The sequence below is a fragment of the Rhipicephalus microplus genome, chromosome 8 (assembly GCF_043290135.1).
Source record: "Rhipicephalus microplus isolate Deutch F79 chromosome 8, USDA_Rmic, whole genome shotgun sequence".
NCBI classification, from domain to species: Eukaryota; Metazoa; Arthropoda; class Arachnida; order Ixodida; family Ixodidae; genus Rhipicephalus; species Rhipicephalus microplus.
The window spans coordinates 3,742,760-3,759,035 of NC_134707.1; the positions used below are offsets into that span (position 1 = coordinate 3,742,760).

General features: G+C 42.4%; 1 protein-coding gene across 4 annotated transcripts in view; it reads right to left on the reverse strand.

The window, feature by feature from the left end:
• The window catches only part of LOC119163955 (uncharacterized), an 82,172-nt gene that overhangs the window by 24,902 nt on the left and 40,994 nt on the right, over positions 1 to 16,276 (reverse strand). For all 4 annotated transcript variants that reach the window (XM_075870786.1, XM_075870787.1, XM_075870788.1 and 1 more), the window contains 4 exons: positions 14,599 to 14,742; positions 12,477 to 12,573; positions 9,993 to 10,111; positions 6,399 to 7,056 (listed from right to left, as the gene is read on the reverse strand). In XM_075870786.1, the coding sequence (XP_075726901.1) occupies positions 6,399 to 7,056; positions 9,993 to 10,111; positions 12,477 to 12,573; positions 14,599 to 14,742 (1,018 nt within the window). The remainder of the gene's footprint in view (positions 1 to 6,398; positions 7,057 to 9,992; positions 10,112 to 12,476; positions 12,574 to 14,598; positions 14,743 to 16,276) is intronic.

Sequence of the window (16,276 nt, forward strand, 5' to 3'; positions counted from 1 at the left end):
CAGACACAAAAGGCGAGTCTTGGATTCAGTCCCAGGCAAAAGTGATAAAATTTTGCTCTGAAAATCTCGGTATCTCCATACCAGAAGACGACTTGGAGCGTGCACATCGGCTTGGTCGATACCAGAAAAACAAAAGTAGACCTATCATAGTAAAATATGCAAGATTTAAAGATAAATCAAAAATTCTTGCAGTTGCGTCCAAGCTCAAGGGCACGACTTTTTCAATTCGCGAAGACTACTCAGCTAGAGTTCGACAGGCACGAAGGAAACTATATGACCATAGCATGCTGAGCGGCAAACCCTTCAAGCTACGCTTTGACAAGTTACTACTTGAAAACAAGCAATTTTCGTACCATGCAGAATCTGATAGCGTTGTTGAATTGCAGTCGTAGCAGTCATTTCTATATCTCAGGCATGCGCGTCGCCCACTTCCCCCCCAACCTTGCCTCGCCCCTATGAATGATCCCGTTTGTCAATGTATGGCAGTCTTAATCGCTAATGTGCGTAGTTACCTGCCTAAGAAAGACGCTGTTGAATCCCTTCTAAATGACAACAACACTGACGTTGCAATATTTACGGAATCTTGGCTTCAGCCGCACATTGCTGACCACGAGCTATTACAAGACGGCCAAGCGTACGCTGTTCACCGGCTTGACAGGGTGGGGCGGAGTGGGGGCGGAATATTGATTTTTGTTAAAGAAAGTGTTCCTTCTTATGTCATCAAAATGAACTGTCAACACGAAATTTTCTGTGTGAACATTTCACTAGCTTCGAAAATGACTGTGATTATTGCTTGTTACCGCGCTCCTAATTGTGATGCCTCCTTCATTTATGAACTAAATACAGTTCTAGTACATCTTTACTCTCGTTTTCCTTTTGCTAATTTCATGCTCTGTGGTGACTTTAATTTTCCAGATATTAACTGGACAAATTTTGAGTCAGATAACCGCCAGTCCAAAGATTTTCTTGAAATGACCCTGACGTTTAACCTTACTCAGATGGTTAATACACCAACCCGTGGGGCAAATATCTTAGACCTCGTACTTGTTTCCAACCCTGATACAGTTAAATCGGTATCATCCGTTGAAGGTCTAAGTGACCACAATTTAGTGCTATTTAACCTAAGCATCCCACGTCCTGTACGACAGCGCTCAATAAAACACATCAGGGATTACAACAAAGCCAATTTCACAAAAATAAACTCAGAATTAAGTGAGTTCCTTGATTACTTCCGTCGGTCTGCTTCACTTCTTTCAGTAGACGATAATTGGCTGTTATTTAAGAATAAGTTAACATCGCTTGTAGAGTTGCATGTACCCCTTGTACGCATTCGCGGTGACCTGGGAAAACCCTGGTTTTCGAACACACTAAAGAGGTTGTTAGAGAAAAAAAAGCGTCTTTTCCGCGATGCGAAGCAATCGGTAACTTCCTCAAAGTGGGAAAAGTATTTTACGAGTCTGCGTCAATATACTTCTGCTTTGAGGCAATCCAAAAAGAAGTTCTTCCACCACGACTTGCAGACCATTATGCGTGTCAACCCTAAAAAATTCTGGAAAATCCTCACACCTAGTAAAAGCTCCAATAACATTTCTTTGAGTTACCCTGATGGTTCCAATGTACCAATTGATGAGCGATCAGATGTAATCAACTCGTACTTTTCATCTGTTTTCACTAATGAACCCACGCTAAACGACTTTGATCCACCCAACCTTTCTCTTTCCGATATGCCTCCTATAATCATTACTTCTCAAGGAATCTTGAAGCTCATTGAAAAAATGAAGATTTCTAGTGCCCCAGGACATGATGGTATTACAGCCAAAATACTAAAAGGCACGAAAGTGTTCTCCAGTTCTATATTAGAAATAATTTTCACGCAGTCAATCACTGACAGTTCACTTCCGACGGACTGGAAAATTAATAAAGTAGTACCTGTATACAAGTCTGGCAGCCGCTCGGATCCCTCCAACTATCGTCCCATTTCGCTTACAAGCATTGCCTGCAAACTCCTAGAACATATAATATACTCACAAATAGCATGTCATCTAGGTAATCATTCCTTCTTTTTCTCCAATCGACATGGTTTTCGGCCTAACCTATCATGTGATACTCAGCTCTTTGAATTTGTTACTGAGCTTCACTTAAACTTAAGACTCATCCTTTCAAACTGACGTCATTTATCTTGATTTTGCGAAAGCTTTTGACTGTGTCCCCCACCAGCGACTTCTGGCCAAGCTCTCATACCTACAGCTGGACCCCCTAGCGTTGTCATGGATCCGATGCTTCCTGACCAATCGTCTCCAATACACGGTTGTCGGTAATCACTGTTCAGCCACTACTAACGTGATTTCTGGAGTACCACAGGGATCCGTTCTTGGTCCTCTGCTCTTTCTCATCTTCATAAACGACCTTCCTAATGGCATTTCATCTTCTATTCGACTTTTTGCAGATGACTGCGTTCTTTATCGTCGCATCGCACACCGAACTGACTATGAAATCATTCAAAGCGACTTACATCAAATCGAATCCTGGTGTTCCAATTTATTAATGAAACTCAATATTTCGAAATGCAAAGTTATGCAGATATCCCGTAAGCGCTCCAACAGTAATTACACGTATTCCTTAAACTCGATAGCTTTGTCCCTCGTCGAATCTTATCGTTATCTTGGTGTCACAATAAACAAAAAATTGACATGGTCCGATCATATCACCAAATTAGCAGCCGACACTACTAAATCACTTGGTTACATCAGACGTTCCCTTTCCTTGTGTCCCTCATCCACGCGAAAACTGGCTTATGAAACATTTATACGAAGTAAGCTTGAATATGCCTCAGCTATTTGGAGCCCTCATCAAGCATACCTCATTAACACTTTAGAATCTATACAGCACCGTGCGGCCAGACTCATCTCTTCTAGGTACGGCCGTGATGAAAGCATCAGTGCCATAAAGTCATCATTGGGACTCGAGTCATTGTCGTTCCGTCGGAAGATTGCAGGGCTGTGCTTGTTCCATGGGCTTTACTATAACTTCCCACATCTTCACGGTAAACTCTTTATCCCGCCAAGCCGTACATCTCGTCGCCTTTTTAACTCTTGCAGCGTCCAGCGTTTGCACGGTTCTACGTCTTCTTTTAATCAATCTTTTTTGCCAACAGCCATTGCAGAATGGAACACTTTGCCAGACTGTGTTGTCGTTGAGCGAAACCCTATTGCATTTAAGCAGTTGCTCACTGATCATCTTACGCTGTAAAATTCTTTTACACTGTTCTTTCTTTTCGCCTTTATATGCCTGATTCTAATTGTAACATTTTTTTGTGTGTTTTTAAATAAGTCTGCATTTCTATGTGCTATGTTTCAGTATTGTGATCCGATATGTTTTGTAACTCTTTATGTAACCTCCCCCCCCCCCCCCCCCCTTATGTAATACCCCGAGAGGGGCCTTTAAGGGAAAAATAAATGATGATGATGTTGATGAAATTGCAACTCAAGGAGCTACTACTCAAAAGCATTTTTTTCATTGCTAAATCAACTTAAATTGCATGCAACCATACTGTCCTTAAAGGGGCCCTGCCACACGTCTTCAGCAGGGTCCGAAAACGCAGCCGATTGGTAGTCGAGGCTTCTGAGAACATCTGAGCCATACATTATACTAGCGCAGCACACAGACCGAAATTTAAAATTTAGTCTAGAAATTGCCCACTCTTCTCTAGAATAATGATGCCACATACTCACGGCCATTGGCTGAGTTGAGCATTGGGAGCTGTGTGTTTACCACAGCAATGTGCGCCTGCACGCTATCTCGCGATCCCACTGGGAGAAAGCTGTGTGTTCTAAGAAAAAACAGTAAGTGCTAGAGGTCATGATATGCACCAATAAATGGATGAATCTTCTGGCCCCCGTTCTCATCCCTTTTCCTGCATAGCTGTCAGCACGCTTGCTGGTATGAAAGGAGAAAGAAAGCACGTAAGGTGTGCAACAAATCCCTGTAACTAAGCTCGTGCTTTACAGACAATTCTTTTTGCAGCAGACCACTTGGGACACATTCATCGTCACCAGCCTGACTGCGCCCACTGCAGAACGAAGGCCTCGTCCATGTTCCGCCAGTCAACTCGGTCCTGTGCTTGCTGCTGCCCCTTCATACCCGCAAACTTCCTTATCTCATCTGCCTACCTAACTTTCTGCCTCCCCCTCACCTGCTTGCCTTCTCTTGGAATTTAGTGAGTGACCCTTGATGATAAGCGGTTATCTTGCTTTCGCACTACATACCCTGCCCATGACTATTTTTCGACTATGGTGCCCTTAAGATTCGTTTGTTCCTTGATACACTCTGCTCTCTTTTTCAATTTTAGGGTAACACCTATCATATTCCTTTCTATTGGTCGCTGCGTTGTCCTCAACCCAAGTTGAACCCTCTCTGTTATTCTCCAGGTTTCGAGGCTATAGACTCCTTTAATGAAGTCATTTAATGATTACTCGAAAAGGTGTTCCAGGCCCCTTCAGGAACTGTTTTAAAAGATTCACCAATTAGTGCACTGGCTGTAAGCACTTTTGCAAAGCAGAACACGAGAAGCGGCCATATGGTGCCAGCTAATTACCTTGTTTTTTGACTTTTTGCCGGAGTTCCACTTAATGAAATAATTTGCAAATGTGTTGGACATGGCCTATTTTAAGGCTGCACACAGCCTACGCAATCAAGCTGCCGTCATATGATGTTTGTTTGTTTTCCTTGCAGTGGCAGCTTGTTGAAATGTACAAAAAAATTTTCAGGGATTGCTTCTGGTGAAACGTGTAACACTGCTCGTATGATGAGATTCACAGTGCATGCCCCAAATGCTACGCAAGTGTCACATATAGATGATTTTTCTATCTAAGCACCTTAAACTCGTGCTTCACATAGTAGAATTTTGCAGTGGGTTCAGGTTAATACAACCCTTGAAGCATGATATCTTGCCACAATGTTGATGCAACTCTCTGAATGTTTGAGGGACATATCAACATTTGGTTCTACTAGGCAAGCTTAGCGATAAACAATAGTGTACATCAAGGGCCGACATGCGACGAAAGATATAGCGTTGTAACAAACAATGGCACTTTCTGTTGCTGCTACAGTTAAACTTTGCCTAGGCAAAAATAACCATTAATTTAGTGGAATCGCCATGAATGATTACCCCTCCAGTTGTTTAGAATCGTTCCAAACTAGCCCCGCCATAGTGGCTAAGGCACTCGGCTGCTGACCGGCAAGTCGCGGGTTGGAATCTCGGCTGCGGCGGCTGCATTTTCGATGGAGGCAGAAATGTTGTAGGCCGGTGTGCTCAGATTTGGGTGCACGTTAGAGAACCCCAGGTGGTCGAAATTTCCGGAGCTCTCCACTACGGCGTCTCTCATAATCATATGGTGGTTTTGGGACGTTAAAGCCCATATATCAAATTAATCGTTCCAAACTTTAACTACATGCGAAATCAGCTGTCTTGGTGGAGAACTCATGTTTACCTGGCATTCTTAAACGAGCAACATTCAGTACATGCACATAAAAATGTCCTCATAGATCATAACATACGAGATCAGTCACGTACAGGCCCCATAAGTAAAGCAGCTTAAACATGTCTGGGCATAGCAAGAAATAGCTGGTATCCTTCAAAAAAGAATGCATTTGGGTGTCTTGAAAACGTTGTACTGGTAAGAGAGCAGATTTAAGCACTGTTGTAATTAATTTATCCCAACCAAGAGTGGCAACAACCCTAATTATTATAATAACTGCAATGTCATGAAGCAGCTTCAGATTTTTACAAAAGAGGACCACTGCATTCAAAACCATTGCAAAGCACACGTTGCTAAACTACAACAAAACAATAAAACACCATGTATAGAGCACTATTATGCCAAACATTGCACAAACCTCGTAACAGCACTGAGACGAAAAAGGTCGCATTTGCGAAAGCCTAAGTAAGCTGGAGAGAACAATGAAGGCACAGTTTAGAAGAGGGGACATTTAGAGGCACTAAAATAGTGCCAATAAGCTTTCGTATGCTATTACAGTGCCTACCTGGTAGCTTCATAAATACACGATGCCACACTTCTGAATGCAATAATTTTGTGTGTTGGTGATTGCGTAGGCTGTATGCAGCACGACAAGAGGCTGAACGGCCGAGTTGTGGGCAAAAAGACAAAAAACCAGGTGTGCTTTAATTTATGTACAAAATGAGCAGCTTTTATTCCTAAGCCATATGAAGAATGGAATACAAACTGAAATGAGATGGGCCAGTCGCAAGGCTACTTTGAAATGGACAAAACAAAGACAAAATTTCTTCCTCAGTAATGCCAGCGAACAGAACCTAACACGCTCCTCACAGAAACATCAAAAAAAGACCTTATTAAAAGATTTGTCGAGTTTCAACTGACCCTGCGATTCTGAAGCAGGGTCGGGAAGCGGGATCTCCATGGCGGCTTCGTTCTTCTTGGCCTCCTCCACGAGGTTCGCATCCGAAGCCGATGCCAAGTTTGGCGGAAGTGCCGGACCGTACGGCTTGCTCTCCTCTTGCTTTGTTGCCGCGTTCGAAGCTCCTCCCACCTTGGACTTTCCAGACAGGAATGACGGCCGGAAACAAGGTGCTTTGCCAATAATCACAACAGGAGTCGGTTTGGGGGGTTGCTTCTGGAGTTTCTGGCCCTTTAGAAGCTTAAGCTTGATTGCGCTGCCTCCAGAAAGTGCCCTGGAAGGTGGAGGTGACGTGGACATTGCGCCCTTCTTTGGACTCGTTTCGGAGTCGTCTAATTCTTTTACCGAAGCGCTGTTTTCACGCTCCTGCTTTTGAAGCTCTTCGTTCTTTCGCCGTATCTTCTCTTGCTCCTCTTTGCGGCTTGACTTGTGCCGTTTTGAGAAACTGCGGTCGGATGGAGAGCGTGACCGTGACCTTGACTTGTCCTTCTCACGATCTTTTTCTTGCTTTTCCTTCTCCTTTTCCTGTTTTTCCTTTTCCTCCTTGATGGCTGAGACCAGGGCTATGTCCTTTTCCATTTTCCACCGACGCTCATAGAATGGATTGAGCAGAATGTACTTCTGCAAAAAGGAAAAGCTCCAAATGAAAAAAGAAAGCCTACACTGTCACTGCAAAAGCAAAGCAATGAATGCGATACCAACAAATAGACCTTTTTCAAGCACGTGAGCGCCACCAATGGGTTCGCAAGCGTTCATGGGAAAAGCGTGTATGCTGCGGCAGCCGCCGTGACAAGCGCGTGGGTATCAAACTTTGAAATTCTTCTTGCATTGTATGCGTATGTTGTCATGTGTAGAAATATGTGCAGGTGCATGCAGATAAGTGCATTATTTACTATTTAAAAAAAGTCAACAAGTGACGGCCTGAGTTTTTCAGTTAATGCTTTTACAATGCCAATGAACAGCCGTCAAGTGGACAGACAGCTCGCTTGGTGTACACATTTTTCCCATAGAGCTCCACGTGTTCCCGTGGCCTTTTGGGATTAGTTGAAAAAGGCCTGCTGGAACATGGCACGAAGAGAGGAAAAATTCGTGAACACAGGGTGTTGCGCGAGCTGACGTTTTCACAAGCAGTCTTGTCTTTAAGGTCCCAACCGCCTTGAAGTTGCAGGCTTATAGACAAGACTGCTAGTCATAAAGTTGGCTCCAGTGACACCCCATGTTGACAAATTTTTCATTTTTTCATGTTTACATCTTCCCTTAAACCTAACACTTTTTTTCTCATAGTGCCCTTGGTTTACGGGGTGGCAGTGCCATCTCGGAGCCTCGCCCCCTTTGGTACAGCATCACCCACACTTGCCCTCTCATCCTCCTTTGTTTGGATAGCAGGAAAGGGCATGAAGCCTACACGTGCCAGTGCTAAGAAAATCAGTTCTAGCCTTGAAGAAGAAAAGTCCAATTGTCAAAATATCGGCTCAAACACAGAACCTCTGCTTATGGATAAGTACCTTCATGTACTTCAGACTAGGAAGGAAGAATCCAAAGCAAAAAGGCAGAAATGTTGACCAGGAAAACTTCAGGTTGGCTACTTCACAATCGAAGGGTTAGAAAAGGGGAATTCAAAAATGACAGAGAAAAGAAGAAAGAAAGACGAGATAGGACAGGGAAAAAACAAACCACTGAATTCATTGTAGCATGCAGGATGGCACCACAAGTCACAGGAATTCGCACAATCCCAGCATCCCCAAAAAGTACAAGAGAGCCTTCACTACCTTATGAGCCAGTGAGAGAGAGACTGAGATTACTCAAGGCTAAGTATAAAAAACTATTCCACAAGACTTTCTTTTGTAAGTACCTCAGAAAAACAACATCTAGATATAACAAAGAAGTACTAAAGAGAAAAATCATTTTTTTCTATTCATGAATTATCGTTCTACAATTATTGCCATGAGCAAATGGTTGGTTTGCGAGTAAAAGGAAAAAAGTCGTACAGCTGATTACATAGCTTTAAACGCTCCTGCACTAACTACGATGTCACTTTTTGATAGTGTAATAAAATGCACCTAATCCATAAAAATTATTGTATTATAATGAAGCCAACAATTTAAAGGGACAGTCAACTGCTCAAAACTTAAGTTTAGACAATCTATCAGTGGAAAGACTATATCATATTAGCTAAAATGAGCCTTGTTTTTCTTATCAGACACGTATTTATATATCAGACGGGGATTTATATCTTTAGTGCAATACGCCACTTTAACACTTCATGTGGCGGAGAAAAAAAGCAAAGATGCATATGATCCCAATAACACGATTTTTTCATGGTCTGAACAGTCAATGGTGCCAGTATTGAGATACGTATTGCACATTTGTTCTCATAATATTTTCTAACTTGTGTCCATGCGCTTGTTTCTTTAGTGAGCCCAACAGTGGCACCTCCTTCACTTGCTCATGAGCAGCAGCATGTGGTCTTTGTGACAATCTCCAGCATCGTGCTGGCATCTGTAGCCGAGTTGTAGAATACCAGAAGCGCCTGGCTCGTGAGATTGCAAATGCATTTCACACAACACTGAGCATTTCGAAAAGTTAATTCTAGTGGCTTCTTATATTAAAAAAAAAAGATGGTTGAAAATGTCAAAATGGTAGTGGTTAACCACAGTTGCACTTGCCACTCTGAAAGTAAGAGGTTGAGGATAACACACAGTTATAAAGGACCTGAATTGCTAACTTTTCAGCATTTCTGGAGAAGGGACTTGTACTTATTTATTATAAAATGCTGCAGAAGCACTGCCACCCAAGCTAGCACTCCCCCCCCACCCCCCACCACCCTTTTTGGGAGATCTGAAATAAGCACCAATGAACGGTCTGGCGCCCCCTTCCAAAATATGGTTGAATTATTCTTTATCGTAGGGGGGTGCATACATGGCATTTTACGGTAAGCAGCTTCTCAGGTTGCAGAATTCTGCTTATAAAGTGTCCACACACTTTTGCAATCAACTGCTGTATATTTAGCCACTATTAAGAGAGAAAAGATTTTCGTTGCACTGTAAAAAAACTGGGCCAAAAAAAAAAAAATCCGGCACCAGTCGCTTTAACCTGACATGACACGTTTCCAGTGCACCCAAAATATGAGAAAGTTCCTAATTTTATGCTGTTGTACAAGTCCAAATGCTTCCTGTTTAATTTTCTCTTCTGTTAATGAGCCTGTGATAAGAAAATTAGCAGCAATCTCGAAGCATACTACACTCAAACCTTGTTATACCATAATTGCATCTTATGCAAAAATAGATTCAATATAGCCAAAAATTCATTCCCTAACACTGTGTCTATAGCCAAAATTCATATATCCCTAACTATATATATTCATATATCCCTATCTATAGCCAAAAATTCATATATCCCTAACACTGTGTCTATTGTTAGGCTATTTTTCATTTACTTTGTTATAATCAATATTTCATTATATCCACGTTACTTATATCGAGGTTTGAGTACATCCTAGTAAATGCATTCAACGGTTCACGACAGCAAACAGCCAGAGCAGAACCATGGCCACGCACCGTGTAGTTCTGGTTGTGCTCAAGGCTGTGCAAGTGATTGCGGGCCATGGCTGAATCTCCACTCATGACCTTGCAGAGCTTGCAGTAATAGCCAGAGATGCCAACTAGGAACTGGACACCTGCAATGAGCAGAAACAGTGCTTAACAAAACTGGGAAGAGTTGCCTGCAAACATAGTCCCCTAAAATTAACTGGAAGGCACTCTGGCATTGCGATCGTTCAGCGACCGTGCAAATGATGGGTAGTGCACGGATCTGCCTAGTGTTCGTACTTGCGGACTTCGAATCGCACTTGTGGCTTTGTTTGTTCCTGCGTACCGATTTTACTTCGAAGGAAACAACGAATCCTTTTTAACTTTGCGACCCGATTCGAAATGGTAAATCTAAAAGGTTAAGGTGGTGAAGTGCAACCGCTTAGCATTTGCTGATTTTTGTTTTGTGACAAAACAGCTCCAAGCCAGGCGAACACAAACAAAACTGAAAGTGCAAAGACTAGACAAATCCAAGTGCTATCCATTATACCCATGATCGCTGAAGTGCCACACGTTGCAGCTCCCATAGACACTAGCACCAGAGTTCCCTCTAGAGTATTTATGAGAAACTCTATGCCTACAAATACCATGTTTGCTTAGCGAAAACTGAAGGGCCGGTTGGTCATACATGATCCATAAGATATGTGCACAAATTGAAGGGAGACAAGGTTTGAACAAAATGGCTCACGATGGCTACCAACTAGTTCAACCAGTTGAAGTTCAGAGCCTGTGCTGTGCGTCATATTTGCGCTGATTTCTTATCAACCCTGTTTTCTCATGTAAGATTCGTAGTTTCCTTATTTCACAAGTTGCTGACCTTAAACTAATCTAAAAATTATGTCTTCTAACACTTTTCATTCTCTCTGCCGTTTCCTGCTGTTTGACATATTGGTCCCCTTAAAGGGATGCTAATGAGAAAAACAATTCCATAATACTAAAGGACGAAAAATCCTTGGAACAACCGGTGTCGCTGGAGTCGACAATTCAACAAGCAGATATGTCTTCTTTTTCAAAGGCAGCAACTGTCTCCGTAGCGCATCGCATCCTTGAAAAAAAATAGTCCGTTTGTCGACACATTGGCTCCAGGGGCAACGTAAGTTCCAAGGTTTTTTTATCGCTGTAATATTCAGTTTCCCTTAAAATTCTACGTTAATTGGAACACAAAGAACCACCGTTTCCACAAGGAGATGCTTGGAAAGCGAGCAAACATGCAAAAGATACCAAGTGGCGATGCCACCCAGAGATTCCTCTACCATCTCGCCGTGACTGACGTATATATTCATAGTGTGTGCTAGGTGCTGCTAAAAATGACTCTGATTTTGTTCTAAAAGAACCTAAAGTGTTAACATAAAAAATTTAAGAAAATTTCGTAGAACCACTGCTACTAGGTACAGTGCTTTGAAAATTCCACTCACGAACTATACGCACTGCTACGCGTTGTCACTAGTAACTGCATGCGAATAGCAGCACATACCATTTATGCACACGACTACTACAAAAGGAAAATAACTTATTCACAACTAGCAAAAATACTACAGGGTACCGTGTAGTTCTGGTGGTAAAGTTTACACGGTGCCCTGTAGACACACTTTCATTACAAAATTTCAGAACGCACAAAAGACCAGGAGAGCGTTGAGGGCACACATGAGCATGTATCTCTCAATTGTTTATTTTCGAAAATCACAGAATATAAGCACCACTAGTTTTGACAAAGCATGCACGAAATGAGTTATGAACTATTAAAAAATAATAGAAATCATTGTAAAATGTGTCACTGTGATCCTTTGCCTCAAGAACAAAAAGCCCAGCAACCCAGCCTTTTACACTCATTAGCACTTGCAGCTTTTCCCACCAGAAAACATGTTTTAACATATGTTTGCTTTGCTGGTCGAATTTTCATGTGAACAAACACGAAGTTACTTCCTTAAAAAAAAGAAAAAGGTTTATTTCTGTAAAAACATTCTGTGGCTCTCATATAGCGAACAATTTCCTGTGACAATAATTTCCAATAACAGCTTCCTGTTGACAGATAATATGACCAAGAACAATATCAGTCCACTTTCAATGGTACTCTTTTTTGCAGTGTTCAACAGCATGGTTTATAACTTCACATTTAGTGCCTGGAGTGGCTTGTATTTTAAAACAATACAACAGATCGCATCATAGCTGATTCTGCACTATAACCAGCTACGTTACAAGTGGTGCTATAGCATTGCTTCAGACTGCCAAATCAACTCTTCCAAGCATGGAAACTGCGACCTTGTTTACCAATAGGCCAGTACATTGCAAGCAAAGCCAATGACTGCTTTGTCAATGGCCTTGCAATGCTGGTGCTTACTGCCTTGCTCTTCCAATTGCATTACACAATTGAACATAACCACATAATTCTAAACAAAAAATGAAATGAAGATTCCATGGCACTGTGTGTGTAGACACAAACGTGAGGGAGCTCACCCTTGACGTTCGAGACAATTGTACGGTGGAATTTTTGGTTTGCAGGAGGTGCCGGCTTCTCTAGGTCAGCCCATGGACGTTCATGAGATGGTGTAGCCTGAAGTACAGTGTCACAACAACTTCTGTCAACACTTCTCACATCAAAAAAGAATTTAAAAATGCAATGTATTTAGAATATGTGCACATGGCCAATGATTTCTTGTAACAAAACAGGCGGTGCTCACCACCAGTACTATAATCCCTCTATCGCCCTCGTCTCGTCATCCGCAGTGCAACAAGAAAGCGTCAACCACCCCCAACTAGCAACGCTCTGCTTTGGTCTATCTCTTTGTCGGTTAGCGCATCCACGCCACAAAGCTCATGTTCCAGATAGAATAGGAGGCATGCATGCCTTCAAAAACCCCCTCCTTTCCTCTCATGTGGAAAGCGTATGTATTTATGTTCACACAAAAAAAGAAGTTTACACTAGCCATAGGAAAGCTGGTTGATTTTGGGGGCTCAGTGTAGCCTTTTTGGTTAATGCTATAGGTTTTTCCATCGCCTAGACGAGTCGAACCACAGCCTCTCACAAACCCCGCAAGAATGTTGAAACTCCAGCGCCACAAGTACAGCTGGCTGTGGCAGCCTTGGTGGAACCGTGGGCTTTTTGTCACTCATAATAGGCTCGTGCCACACTGGGAAACTCGGTGCAGTGACTGTGCAGACCGTCTCGGTCGGTGGGCATGGCTCATAAGCAGCGATGCATGATAAGCAACAGTACAGCGGGTTTCTTGCAGACACCTGATGTATTACTTCGAGCTCCAAGAACTTTGCTCTTGATAAATGTGTTATTAGTAGTGAGCACTTAGTCCTGTCTGTTCCTTCTGTATATTTTTTGCACTGTTTTGCAGTCCGAAAGCCATACCAACACGCTCAATCCCATAACCTTTTAACACCACTCTCACAACCTTTTAAACAAAACTGACGAAATGGCATTTCCTGCAAAAGGTGTTTATGAACAACATTTCCAAAGATAATCGAATGACCTTTGTATTGAAGTTAATTGCCTCACGAATCAATTGCTGCCTTAAGTTACTGAACTTGTCAAGAACAAGCGACTTTACTGGAGCATGACGTGCCTGTGATTCTGGGAGAGAGCAAGTGTGAATAAACGTGAGCACTTTCTCACATTGTCATTTTTGTACATGAGTATGGCTCATTGTGTTATGTTTGCAGACTATAGAGTGCAGTGCCAGCACATGGTGGCATCTCGTGGCAAAAAAGCGTATGTTATCCAAACACCGCACCTAATTCAAGTTGGATATTGGCCAATTGCTCTTGACTTGCTCTTGACATGCTGCAGCAAAAATTTTGCGAATGCATGCCATAGTAAGGAAGTTACAGGGGTTAGCACAATCGTGTCGGTGGGTTTCAAAGTTTTGCGCGACCTCGCCACCTTTCTCTGCTGTAGCCCATCGTCTTGACTATGCCCTCTTCGGCAACATCGCACAGCATTAGCGATATATCATCGGCGAGCAGCCAATGACCGAGCACTGCATCTCTGACATGAGCACGTGTCACAGCTGTGCGGTGAAAAAATGCAGTTCAAGGACCACCCCTTCCTTAGCAGTAAAGTAGCGAGATGGCTCTTTGTCTCGAAGGCTTTCGTTCTGGTAATACCTCTTTTTCTGGTAGCGTCGCGGCTCTACAAAACTGCAGAAGGCAGCACAGGAAAATAAAAGTACGGACTGTGCGACCGAAACTGCATCAGCGCAGGGCCAATACGCCAGTTTGTAAGGCAAAGGACTGATTGATGAGCTCACTGCCATGTAAAGTTGCCCACTAGGCAAGCTTTTGTCACCGTGTGCATACGAGGAAGATTGGTGAGGTGAAAGAACCCAACACGTGACTGTTTTTCAAAATGGAGAGTCTGTGCGGCACGCAGCACTGTAATATTTGAAAAATGTGATCGCTGCAGTCTACTGTACGAATTGGCGACCTTGTTTGGGGGTATAACAAAGAGTCTGTTCAAATATCAACAATATGAACAATTCGGTTTGCACTGAACCACCTTGTACACCAGTGACTTCGTGCTGAAAAGTTTTCTGCAATAACTCATAGAGATTCTTCAATGCCTCCTTACCTCTTTGTGCTTGGGTGAGTGCAGATGACGAAACATTTCATTCATTGTTGGCATCACCACGTTACACTGTTGGCACCAATGGTCTCGTGGGTCCTCATACACAAACTTGATGCCAGCTGTGTCGGGGCTCTCAGCAGCCAGCGCCTGTGAGAGATCCATTCGATGATGGTCGCCAACGTAAGTATTACAATATATGCAACAGATTCTTTGGAGTCAATTAAAAGGGGGCCCAACAACACCTTGTTAGGTCAACACAGAATGACCTTAGTACTGGCCTTTACTGCCTATAGAACCTCCTGTTGCAGCAACACTTTCAATGCACTTTCTCCCTTCTTTTATCAACACGAGCATGTCGGTGTTGACAAAAGGAGATAAAGAAAGATGCTTGCCACCTCTGTAGTTTTCCCCAGGATATTTTTAATATTACAAGTACTACTCAGTATAACTAATTTTGGTAAGGAGCATGATTGTTGCATCGACCTTTAAAAACATTTATTCACAATTTAATACAGTTGAACCTGGACATATCAAAACTGTAGGGGATGACAAATAAGTTACACAGGGCGCTTTTTTTTCCTCCAGACAACACAGATTTTTTACAAATCTGTCATAGTAGGGCTCCTATTGTTTTCACACATTAAGTCTATGTCGAGGCAGAAATACTTTCTCACAGTTAAAAGAACATTGACAAAACTAATTAACAAGTGCTCATTAATAACCTTTTCAATTATTATGTTGACTTCAGTTATCTATGTTAGAAAGTCGTAGTGCATGATAATTCATGGCATACCTATTTTTCAGAAATCACAGAAGTAGCATGTACTTCCGAGATATTCATCATAGAATTTCAAGGGCATAATCAGTCAAAACTGATCATACCTAGTGCGCACAAAGTGCAGCGGAACACTGGAACAACCGATGACAGAGAAGTGATCAAATTTGAATGAAGCCACTGAAGCAGAAGCTAGTTCGAAATATCTGCAAGCATTCTTAACCCTTTACTGCCGAGTGTCACAAATTCCTGACATACCGAAAAAACTTCGAGCAAGTCAGGAAATGCCTTTAGTGCCAGCTGTCAAGCACTAATAAGAAATGTAGCTTTCAGCATGAAAAAGCTAGCATCTCATCTAAGGTATTTTACGCTAAAACCAATTTTGTAGCTAGTGGCAAAGAGTGCGAAGCGCATGCAACAGCTTTTATTTTTTTGTTTTTTCTCACCTGGGTTACGTAAGCTTTATCTTCAATAATTTTGTTCATTTGATGTGCACGCACCCAAGAGGAGGAATGAGACATGTTACATAGTATTGAAGAACGTTTTTTGTAGCAAAGTGGTCGCTTCTGTGGCACGTGGAGAATTTATGACATACAATAAAGTATGCATTAAAGGTGCATTTTATTGTGATAGCAATTATATGGACACACTCAGCTGGATTTTGCAGCCGTCACTCACCGTACATGTATATGTATCTAATATATGAAAATGCAACAAAGAAAAAATCTAGAGAAAGACTCCAGCGCACGGAATCGAACGTGGGACCTCAGCGTCGTAAATGCGAGGCGTTAACCACTGAGCCACCGAGGGGCACCTCCTTTAAGGTTCAAACGGCAAGATATTTATATCTACCACTTACCGCTGTTTGCGGGCATCTAAGGGAGGGGGGGAACTATCCTGTTTTCA